The sequence below is a fragment of the Carlito syrichta genome, unplaced genomic scaffold (genome assembly GCF_000164805.1).
Source record: "Carlito syrichta isolate Samal-C Ts95f unplaced genomic scaffold, Tarsius_syrichta-2.0.1 Scaffold315163, whole genome shotgun sequence".
Taxonomy (NCBI): Eukaryota; Metazoa; Chordata; class Mammalia; order Primates; family Tarsiidae; genus Carlito; species Carlito syrichta.
Genome location: NW_007259259.1, coordinates 168,084 through 180,180, shown reverse-complemented (window position 1 = coordinate 180,180; position 12,097 = coordinate 168,084). Strand labels below are relative to the sequence as shown.

Sequence of the window (12,097 nt, the reverse complement as noted above, 5' to 3'; positions counted from 1 at the left end):
ACACGCAGGTGGCTCATTCACCCAGCGGACACGGCAGCCTGCTCCCGAGTTAACAGTGAGTCCACCACACGTGTGCCCATCAAGACGTGAAAGGCTGTATGAGCTCTGCTATACACACATATGCATACGTGTGCACTCTGACAGCTCAGCTCGACACAGCTGAGCTGAGGAAAAAGACCAGAAACTATGCCATGATGGAAACATGTTAAAACAAACCCCAGCTGTTGAGGGAAGGGCTGGACAAACACTCTTACAGTGGGGAGACTATCTATCTATCTATCTATCTATCTATCTATCTATCTATCTATCTATCTATCTATCTATAATACATATTCTTTTATTACCTACCTGAAGGCCTGGCTGCTCCCAAAACAGTGGAACTGAGCCTCTGATCTGGACAAAAGACGACACTCCATCATCCATGTAAATCGTCTGTGGCACAAGGAAACAGAAGGGGAGCGGTATTCTTCAATGAAACCGAATGTCCTGGACTAGGTAACGGGATCCGGCCGCCTGTGACCCGACACCAGCCAGAATGAAGGGCAGACAGTGGACTTCAGTGCCCTCTGCCCCTCCACCCAGCATGGCTGGCGCTGCTCCCCAGCCTCCAAGGAGGGGTCTGCTGGGGGCGCCTCCCCAGGGTCTTTGAGAATTCACACACCTAGGGCACAACTCTGCCACCTCCCTGAAAAGTCCAGCAACACTTGTCCCCTGCCGTTAGGAACAAAAGCCAGCATGCTCTGGGATTTAACCTTCCTTAGAGCTTGCTATTTTTACCTTGTCAAATAGCTAAGCAGCAGAGAGCTACTGGGGAAGGACCGGATGAAATAAAATGAGTCGGCCCCAGCCCAAAGACCTAGCCGACTGCCCATGTCAGGCCTGTACTCGACAACACAAGTCAAGACTCCACTTAAACTTGCACTTGGCCCCGGCCCTGCCCCTCTGTGTCCTTAAACAGGTCACTCTGTCAACACACACCGCATAGTCTCCCTGCGCTTCCAGTGCGACAGCACCTGCAGAGAAACCAATGATACTTACACTTTAAAAAGCAGATCTCTCCCACCCACAGGCACGGCTGTTTCAGTGTGTGCCTGCAGGCCTCCAATGATGCCAGGGTGCAAGGGAGTCTCAGAGGACTGAAAGAACAGTCCTGCGCAGCAGAGGGCAGGTGGCGGCAGTTATCAGATGCTCGGCCGTTATCTGCGCAACTCTAGCCTGGCCTGGCAGGGCCGCCCGGGCGCCGCCAAGGTCCTTCCATGTCCTAGCAGGCTGCTCCCTTACAGGGTAGCTTTCCATGCAGGCGAGATCACACTCAGATCACACACGCATTAGCCATTCTGTGGCAGAGGACCTGATGGTTAGACCTGCAGTTCCCCCGGACCTCGGGAAGGATGTCAACCTGGCACCTCCACTGTTGAGCTGGAATGCAATCTTTTAGTCTCCTAATGAAGGAGTACTGGGTTATGAATCTGCTGCCTGTTTCCAGGTAATGAGTACCTGCAAAGTTGTGACCTTCTGTTGTTATTATTATTTTTTGAGTTGGAGTCTTACTCCATTGCCCAGGCTACAGTGCAGTGGCACGTTCATGGCCACCCCAGTGTCGACCTGCTGGGCTCAGGCAATCCTTCCCCCTCAGCCTTCCAAGTAGCTGGAACTACAGGCACACACTACCATGCCTGGCTAATTTTTTGAATTATTGTAGAGATGAGGTCTCGCCAAGTTGCCCAGTCTGTTTTCGAACCCACGGGTTCAGGCAATCCTCTCACCTTGGCCTCCCTAAGTGCTAGGATTACAGGCTTGAGCCACTGCGTCTGGCCTACCTTCCATTATTATTATTCTTATTCTTATTTTTTGAGTCGGGTCTCACTCTGTCGCCCAGGCTAGAGTGCAGTGGCATGATCACAATGATCACAGCTCACAGCAGCCTCGACCTCCTGGGTTCAGGTGATCCTTCTACCACAGCTTCTACCAGCTGAATAACTGGGACTACAGGTACATGCTACCATGCCTGGCTAATTATTATTATTATTATTATTAATTTTTCTTGTTTGTAGAGACAAGATTTCACTATGCTGCCCAAGTTGGTCTCAAATTCCTGGGTTCAAGCAATTCTCCCGTCTTGGCCTCCCAAAGTGCTAGAATTACAGGCATGACCCTCTATTATTCTACAAACAAAACCAGAACAAAATTCCAGGTTGTTTAAAACAACTGCAGGTATAGTTGGTTACGTGAGATTAAGTATGTATAACTGACCGGCAGGTATGACCTGCCCTGGCCCAGACACCCTAGAAAGAACCTAACTCGCCCAACATTCGTCTATGAAGAGAGTTCCTCTCAGTGCCCAGGATCTGACTTAAGCTAGGGAATATTACCCTTTACTTTGATGACCACATGTGGGTAGCACTGCTTCCAACATTAAACCAAGGACCTCCTGCGCTGAACTCTCAGGGAACCAGCTTCCAAAAACACCGATAGGAAGCCAGTACTTCAGATGTCACCTCCCCACACCGCCCACATGCCCCACTGGGGCAAAAAGGGACACTCCAAAGTGGAGACACTCCTTCTCCGGCACAAAAACATGCTAGTTTGTGCCCCATCCAGTCATCTGGGCCGCCTTGTTAGTTCCCAGGGTGACGGGCACAGACTGATCATCAAACACCAGTGGTGCATTGCCATCCTGGGCCCGTGAATACAGCTTCAACACTAGGGGAGGGTGTGAGGTGTCGCCCCACAGATGCCGTTTTAACAGAGGACATTGAGGGTCCCTGGGAGGGGGAAGGCAGGACAAAGTCAAAGCATGCAGGATCGTGGGCTCTGAACTAACCCCATTCCGGGTCCAACTGTTGCTTTGCAAACTCTCATCTGCCCAGAAAGATGGCCCTGGGTGTGTCACTTCCCTACCTTCAGCCTGTTTCCTCTCTAAATGGAGCTTATGTCACCTGGTGCACAGACAGGAGACATGCCGTAAGGGGAGAGTGGGGAAGCAGGATCCTGCAAGCAGAGGACACTCAAAAAAATGAGCTGTGTTCTCTTCCTGCGGGAACACACTGCCCCTGGGAGTACAGAGGAGGCCACCCTGGAGGAAGAGAGGCTTGGGTCTTGGGACGAAGGGGTGTTCAAGAAGGGACACACACATGGTGGGAGGGAGGCCAGAAGAGCAGCCGGGAGGAGCAGCCGGGCCTCAGAAGGAAAACAGGAGGCCTCATGCTGTGCAGTGGCTAGGCCAGGGTAGAATGCTGGATGGGGTGGCCTGAGGGCCACCCTGAGCAGCGCTTCCACAGAGTGTTGGGAGCAGAAACCAAACGACCATAAAAAGAAAGGAATGAGGCAGGAAGGCTGTGCACACACATTTGCAAGGTTTTGTGCTGGACTTTGACTTCCAGCTATAGTGTTTGCAGACCAATTCTTTCCAAACCTGCATTCTTGGGTGGACACGCACTGCCATCCTCACCTCCCTGGATCAGTTAGGGGTCTTTTTTCAATCGCCCAATATATGTCCTGTATCCTTCTTTTTTTTGATAGCCTGAGGGGACTTTCTGGTCTTGTGTTTCTGCACGGTGAGTCACTGCCACAAAGCAAGCCCACCAGGGTGACTCAGCAGAGCCGAGAGGACTCCAGGCTTCCACCCACAGAGCCTGAGATGCTATCCACACATGTACACACACAACACTTGCATATGTGTGTACAACACACAAATGCACACACTACACACACATACACTATGCAACTACACGGTGCACACAAGACAAACACAACGCACACATGCCACACAAATGCAACAGGGCACACAACACATACATAAAACACATGCACAACACACAAATGCAGGCAACACACACAACACACATGCGTACACAAGCATACACACTCACAACACACACACACTCAGCCTGCCTTGGAGGAGGAAGGTTGCTGTTTATTCCTCATAGGAAAGATTGGAGACCAAGGCAAAAGTGAGGGTGCACAGACCATCCCCTTTCCGGTCCCCGAGAGTTAATTCCCATGCAGACCCTCTGTCTACAGGAGTCCCCACCACAGGGAGCCAGCCTGGTCATTCCCATCATCTGTCTGCCAGATGATGCAGCACAGGCCATCAGGCCATCCAGCCGCCTGTGTGCCCTGGCTCGGGCCTCCACCCCCAAATGGTGAGCCAGCCAGGTCTGAAGGGTCTCCGTCCTCAGCAGGGGCCCTGACCAGCCCCATCTGCAGGCAGCACCGCAAGGGCCCAGCCTGCCTTTGGGGCATGTCCCTCCTTCCCTCATCCCTGCTGCCTGCACTCTGGGTTGAGGCAACTCAGATGCAAAGCCTGTCCTCCCCCAGATGTGAAGCGGCGGGGCACAGTGCTACGTGTATGTGCTCACCCCACCTGTCGATGGAATCAGCGACAGAGAGTAGGTGGTACTCCTGTACGTGTGAAGCAGCATGAGTTTCTTGTTCTTTTGGGGACAGTCGCTTCCCGTCAGCCATCTCTGCTCCTCCTGCCTCCATAAAGTTTTGGAAAAGGGGATGTCGCACCTGTGTCACTGGCTTTGGGGAGCGCTGACACCCCTGTCAGGCCCACGCCCTGGTCCCACATGGCTGAAGGCCATCCACAGGAAGCATGGGCCTTCACTGCCCTCCCTGCACTCCATGTCCCCCTTGTGCCTGGGCTGGTCCCCAGTACACACCCCTGCCTGCCCTGGCTCCCCTGTGCTGCCATCTCTCTTCTGGGAGAAGACAAGCAGCTCGCAACCTGCACCTTGTGGGCAGCACCTCCCGGAAGAGCTGGCCTTGCCTGTCTCATTCCTGCTGCATCCCTTGTGTCCCTCACTCACTCAGGAGCAGAGCCCAGCACCCAGCAGACTCTGTGGAAGGGCCCATGGGACAAACCTGGACTCTGGGAAGCGCCACCTCCCTTCTCCAGGGGTCCCCTTCTCCCTGGTACCACGGTGGTCAGGCTGTCAGGGCCTCTGATGGCAGAGCCATCCGGCTCCTCCTCCTCCTCCCCTCATGGCTCATCAGGGCAACCCGAAGTGCACAGCACATCCAAGCACTGTGCCAGGTGCAAGGTCACAACCCCATGCCCCGCTCTGTCTCATGGAAATGAAGCCACCATGGATGAAGTCACACTCTAGGTCGGGGAGCGGGGCTGGCGTCCGAGGCTGCCTGAGTCCCTGGGCGGACGGCAGGTGGTGATGTCCGGCTGCCTGTTAACGCCAGCTTCTCCAGGGAACAGGGTCGGGTGGGGACTTCCCAGACAGCAGCCATCTGGCCAGGAGCCCAGAGGAGGAAACAGGATAGAAATACACACTAGGAGGACTGCAAAGGCTTATGGGCACCAAGAAATCCTCCTTTCAGCCTGGAGAAGGAAGGGAAGTGGTGGCAATTTTTAAAATAGCATCAGGGCTACACTCCAGGAGGCTGAGGGGCAGGTATTCATATCTCTACGTCCTCACCAGGCTGCCCCAAGGTGGGAGATCCAGGCGATGTGGGGAAGATCCCGGCCTCTGAATCCTAATAGGCAAGCACAGGCCAGGTGTGGTGGCTCACACTTGGTTTTTTGGGGGGGTTGAATTGGAGTCTCACTCTTGTCACCCAGGCTGGAGTGCAGTGGCATGCTCACGGCCACTGCAGCCTTGACCTGCTGGGCTTAGGCCATCCTTCCGCATCAGCCTTCTAAATATCTGGAACTACAGACGCATGCCACCATGCCCAGCAAGTTTTTGTGATTTATTGTAGAAACGAAGTCTCACCAAGTTGCCCAGGCTGGTCTTGAACCCCTGGATTCAGGCAGTCCTCTCACCTCGGCCTCCCAAAGTGCTGGGATTACAGGCTGAGTCACCACGCCCAGCCAAGTGACTCATATTTATAATCCCAGCACTTTGGGAGCCTGAGGTAGAAGGACTGCTTGAGCCCAGGAGTTTGAGACCAGTCTGGGCAGCATAGGGAGACCCTGTTTCTACAAAAAGATAAACAAAACTAGCTAGATGTGTGGTGCAAGCCTGTAGTCCCAGCTACTTGGGAGGCTGAGGCAGAAGGATCTCTTAGACCCAGGAGTTCAAGACTGCAGTGAGCAGTAGTCCTGCCAAGCACTTCAGTCTGGGTGACAAAGTGAGACTCCAATTCAAAAGAACCAAAAAACAAAAAAACAAGTAAACACAGGAGACCAACGCAGGTCAGCGGGCACATGCCATGAAATAACCAACGTTAAGGTTTCAAGCCTTGCAGGGGGATGCTTGCTGGTCCACAGAGAATGAACAAGCACAGAGCACAGGGGGCTTTTCACAGCACTAAAATGCCCTGAACTGCTTCCTCTCACATGAGAAGACATCCTTGCTGCGAGGGAAGTCATGAACCTTCCACAAAAGACATAGTTAAGTTCTGACTCCTGGTATGCCAGATGCGACCTTGGTTGGAAATGGGGTCTGAGGATGGAGTCATCAGGAGTAGGCTGGGCCTTGGTCCAGTATGACTGGCGCCTCCTCAAGAGCAGGGAGAGCAGAGGCAGACGAGGCCATGTGAAGGCGGAGGCAGAGGCTGGAGCCAGGTTGCCAGAAGCTACTTACGTCTTGGGACGCCAGGAGCTGGAAGAGGCAAGGGAGGACACTCCCCTAGAGGCTGGAAGAGACCACAGCCCTGCACACACTGTGATTTCAGACTTCCAGTCTCCAGAACTAACAGAAGATAAGTGTCTGCTTTTTTTTTTTTTTTTGAGCTGGGATCTCATTGTGTTGCCCAAGTTGGAGTGCAGTGGCATGATCATGCTTCAGCCTCCTGGGCTCAGGCGATCCTTCTGCCTCAGCCTCCCAAGTAGCTGGGACTACAGGTGCACACCATCCTACCTGGCTAGGTTTTTAAAAATTTTGTTGTAGAGGCGAGGTCTCACCATGTTGCCCAGGCTGGTGTCAAACCCCTGGGCTCAAGCAATCTCCTGCGTCAGCCTCCCAAGGCGCTGGGATTACAGGCATGAGCACCGCACCTGGGCTTAACCAGATACTTGTTTAACAGCCTTGTCAATAACCAGGAGCGTGGACATTGTGAGTAGAATTACAAGCAGGTAATGGTATCTGCAGCTCATTTCAGGGTTCCTGTTCCAACATCATCCTCCCAGGAGCCGGGCTCCCAGAGGAGCCTCCTCACCTTGGCGCCCACCCACTGAGAGCCCAAGCAGGCAAAGCTCCCACTGGGTGGAGGCTGTGCTGGATTAAAGTGACCAAGGCTGGGCACGGTGGCTCACGCCTGGGATCCCAGCACTTTGGGAGACCGAGGCGAGAGGATTGCTTGAGCCCAGGAGCTCGAGACCAGCCTGGGCAACACAGGTGGACCTTGTTTCTGTAAAAAATAGAAAAGCTAGCTAGGAGTGGTGGTGTGAGCCTGTGGTCTCAGCTACTCAGGAGACTGAGGCAGAAGGATCCCTAAGCCCAGGAGTTTGAGACCTTGTTTCTGCAAAGAACCAACACATTAGCTGGGCATGGTGGAGTGACTCTGTAGTCTCAGCTAATCAGGAAGCTGAGGCAGAAGGATGGTCTAAGCTCAGGAAGTCGAGGCAGCAGTGAGCTGTGAGCATGTCCCTGTAGTCCAGCCTGGGTGACAGAGTGAGACTGATTCAAAACAACAAAATAAAAAATAAGTACATAAAGTGGCCAAGGTCCTCCCAAGGAGCTCCCATGGGAGGAGGCCACAGAGTCACACCTTCACCAGATGAGCCCCGGGTGCTCGGAGCATGCCACCGATAGCAACACAGCACCTTTGCCTGCATGGGGCTCTGCTTCTCCCAGGGTACCCCACCTGTGATCCTGCGTGATGGCATTATCCTGCAGATCACAAGAGAGCAAAAAAGGAAAACCAGTTGAAAGCATCTCTGGGAATGAGAACAGAAATTAGAAAAAGAAACTCAGGCCAGGCTCGGTGGCTCAGCCTGTAATCCCAGCACTTTGGGAGGCCGAGGCGAGGGGATTGCCTGAGCCCGCGGGATCGAGACCAGCCCGGGCAACTTGGCGAGACCTTGTCTCCACAATAAATCAAAAAATTAGTCAGACATGGTAATGTGCACCTGTAGTTCTGGCTACTTGGAAGGCTGAGCTGGAATGATTGCTGGGGCCCAGTAGGTCAATACTGGGGTGGCTGTGAGTGTGCCACTGCGCTCCAGCCTGGGCAACAGGACTCCAACTCAAAAATAAAAATAAATTTAAAAAAAGAAATTCACAAGAAATTAAGCAGATGGCTGCATTCTAGGGGTGCCAACAGCAACCCCTGCTTAGTATGCGGATTTCACAACTCCTGGTGCTAACACTTGCTTCCAGGATAAAGTTTCATTTGATTGAGGATAAAAGGCAGTGGCATCTCTCTCATCCTTCCGTATGTGTTGGAATTACTAAATTATGTTACTACATTATATATTTTGTTATACTGTATTATATTACTATAGTATTGTAATTCCATAAGTATTGCCTCTGGAATCCTTATCAAACAAGTATTGATCTACTTATTTTAGTCCTAAAAAGATTTTCAAACCCCATGGATTACCTGTTGGCTGCTGTAGGAATGACGACATGACCCTCAAAGACTTGGTACCTTTTCCTTACAGATACCTCAGGAAGCAGCATTTTCCCAGCATGAGATGTGAATAAAAAATGAATCAAAAATGATACTCCCACTGGGCATGGTGGCTTATATCTGTAATCCCAGCACAGTGAGGGGGCCGAGGCAGGAGAATCGTTTGGGACTAGGAGTTTGAAACCAACCTGAACAACATAGTGAGACCTCGTCTCTACAAAAATAAAAATAAAAAATAAATTAACCTGCTGTGGCGGTGCACACCTGTAGTCCCAGATATGCAGGAAGTGTGGTGAAAGGATGGCCTGAGCCCAGGAGGTTGGTGCCACAGAGGGACCTGGCACTCACCTGCTCTGCACTCCAGTCTCACAACAAAGTAAGACTCCAAGTCAAAACAAAATAAAGCATCAAATCAAACCAGGCATGGTGGCTCACACCTGCAATTCCAGCACTTTGGGAGGCGGCGGCAAGAGGAGTGCCTGAGCCCAGGGGTTCGAGACCAGCCTGGGCAACATAGCGAGACCTTGTCTCTACAACAAATCAAAAAATTAGACAGGGGTGGTGGCACATGCCTGTGATTTCAGCTACATGGGAGGCCGAGACAGAAGGATCACCTGAGCCCAGCAGGTCGAGGTTGCGATGACATGGTCATTCAACTGCACTCCAGCCTGGGCGACAGAGTGAGATTCCGAGTCAAACAACAACAAAAACAACAGAACGATACTGCATGCACACCGAAGGCCACATTTCCACACTGAGCTCAAGTGCCCACACGTTGTCTACTTAGAGGAAGGAGCCACGATCAGAAACTAGTCCATCCTCTTCTGCCCCAAACGGAACACGCGTCTGTGTGCGCTGCCTCCACCCTGACCCCCTCGGTGCCACAGAGGGGCCTGGCACTCACCTGCTCTGTCTCCACGAAGTTGGACACATGGCCATCATCGTTCACGCCGCGGGTGTGGAAGCGAGCGCCTGCACGCTCACAGCTGATGCGGGAGATGAGGCAGGCTTTGGCCTGCTTGTGCGAGGCGTACACCGTGCGGATGGCCACCGCCCCACAGATGACCTTCAGCAGCCAGTCGCCACAGCTCACCTGGTGCTGCTTCAGGGGCACGTGCAGCAGCTGGTTCCTGCAAACAGAGCCCCACCCCGATGCGGGTCATCTCACACCCTCCAGAGCAAGGATGGAGGCGCCCAAGGGGGCAGCGTCTGGGTCGGGATGGGACCAGGGCACACTATTCCCCCTCAGACTCCACACTTGGGGTGTGAAGATCTGGGAAGGTCACATACTTCAGAGAGATCCCAAGTGGCAGGGCCCCTGTGGCGCGGACAGGAGGAAGGGCAGGAAATTCCTTCCCAAAGCTCCCACCAGGCAGTCACCGTCAGCTAACGGAGGCTGGAGTGGGAGCCTGTCATGTGTCCTTTGTAGGGCACTGAGCAGCTTCTGCTCAGCCCCGGGGCCTCCAAACGTAAGCCCCCTCAGTAAAAAACGTAATCATGCTTTAGGATTAAATAACAATCATGGTAAAGAATAAAAAATAATTATATTAAACATCTGCACACTTAAATTATATGCATCTATACACACACATCCTGAGATGAATATGCTGAGAGCATTACCAAGCAAGCCAAAATAAATAAAAAAGGATGAGGTGAAAATAAAACCTGGCCGGGGGCAGGGGCTCATGCCAGTAGGAGGATCACTTGAGGCCAAGAGCTTGAGACCAGCCTGGACAATACGGTGAGATCTCATCTCTCAGGCAGAGTCTGAGGTGGGAGAATCACTTGAGACTGGGAGTTTGAGACCAGCCTGGACAAACACAGCAAGATCCCGTCTCCACAAAAAAATTAAAACATTTGCCAGGCATAGTGGTGCATGCGTGTAGTCCCAGTGACTTGGGAGGCTGAGGCAGGAGGATCGCTTGAGCCCAAGAATGAGAAGGTGCAGTGAACTATGATCATATGACTGCACTCCAGCCTGGACAAGAAAGCGAGACCATGTCTCAAAAACAAGAAAAGAAAAGACAACAAATGCAAGTTCCAGCATTTCCTCCCCACACCCAGTGGAACGTTCTGGGCTCTGGAGTCCCTGGTGATATCGATGGGGTGACACAAAATGATTACATGTGCACTGAGCACCATCCTAAGTACTTTGTGATGACTCACTTCACCCTTGAAATGACCCTATGTGTAAGGTAAACCCATTTTATAGATAAAGAAACTGAGGCACAGAGACATGAAGTAATTGCCCAAGGTCACAGAGCTAGCCAGTGGCAGTAGGGAGTTTGGTGCCCATGCTCTTCACCCAGCCTCTCTGTATGAGTCCCCCCTCCTTCTATCTGCACCTGCTAACGACATCTTACTCCCTCCCCTATGCACTCCCCCAGCACCCAGGGGACCTGGGCGGTACCTTCTGAGGCCGTGACCCATCCCAGGGAGCAAGACCCATCAGCAGGAGACTCTCACAGGTCACAGAGGGGATTCAGATCAAGATGCCCAACTTGTTAAACAAAGGTAACGCGAGTCCCACCTGCAAGCCTTCCTCCAAGACAGCAGCCTCTTCTCACTGCTGGGAATCTGTGCTGGGAGCTCTGGCAGGTTCCGGGGCTCCTCCAAGCTCCCTGCTCTCAGGCCAGCCTCCTCAACTGTGACCTCGGCCACTTGCACCCCTTCAGGGAGCACGACCCATGTGTGACTCCTCTGAGCTCCTATTGACACGGTGCTGCTGTGCTTGAAAAATGCTGACCAGGAAGCAGTGCTTTACAAAAGCACGTATCCACCTCCTGGTCATGCTCAGATCTGTCACCAGCTAGGAAACATGAGAGGGGCTTTGGGAGGGGAGAAGGAGTCCATGGTGTCCCTTTCTGAAGCAGAGAGGAGGAAGCAACTCTGAAGCGTGCCCCGCTGCTAGGCTGTAACACACTCCAGGGAGTGGTATCTGGGGGTCAGGGTAGAGCCCCCAGAACTGGCCACAACTGAGTCGCCCCGGGAAGAGGTCACAGGTTATGTGCTTTAAAATACCTATATTAAAGCAGGGCATGGTGGCTCATGCCTGTCATCCTAGCGACTCAGGAGGCTGAGGCAGGAGGATCACTTGAGGTCAGGTGTTTGAGACCAACCTAGACAACACAGAGAGACCCAGCCTCTACAAAAAAATAAAAGAATTAGCTGGGTATGGTGGCATGCACTGCAGTCCCAGCTAATTGCTGAGAGTCTGAGGCGGGAGGATTGTTTGAGTCCAGGAGTTTGAGGTTATGGTAAGCTATGATCATGCCAGTGCACTCCAGCCTGGATGACAGAATGAGACCTTGTCTCTAAGAAACAAACAAACAAAAACCCAAATATATATATATACTAAATCTGCACACAGCATCAGGGCAAAGTCTCCAGAATATTCCAGAGTCTTCCAACCCCACGGTTGTGGCTGCCATCACCATAAATAAGGAAGAGGTACCTTTTGCCAAATAGACAACCCTGAAATCAACCCCGTTTCTCGTGACACATGCCTGAGCCTCTGGGGAAGGATAGCTTATATCCTAGAAGGAAGACCCCCAAATCTACA

General features: G+C 52.4%; 1 protein-coding gene across 2 annotated transcripts in view; it reads right to left on the bottom strand.

Annotated features, from left to right (window-relative positions):
• The window catches only part of SYNJ2 (synaptojanin 2), an 84,892-nt gene that overhangs the window by 57,955 nt on the left and 14,840 nt on the right, over positions 1–12,097 (bottom strand). For both annotated transcript variants that reach the window (XM_021706116.1, XM_021706117.1), the window contains exons 3-4: positions 9,440–9,665; positions 349–432 (exon numbers count right to left, since the gene is read on the bottom strand). In XM_021706116.1, coding sequence (XP_021561791.1) covers positions 349–423 — 75 coding nt within the window. In that variant the 5' untranslated portion in view covers positions 424–432; positions 9,440–9,665. The remainder of the gene's footprint in view (positions 1–348; positions 433–9,439; positions 9,666–12,097) is intronic.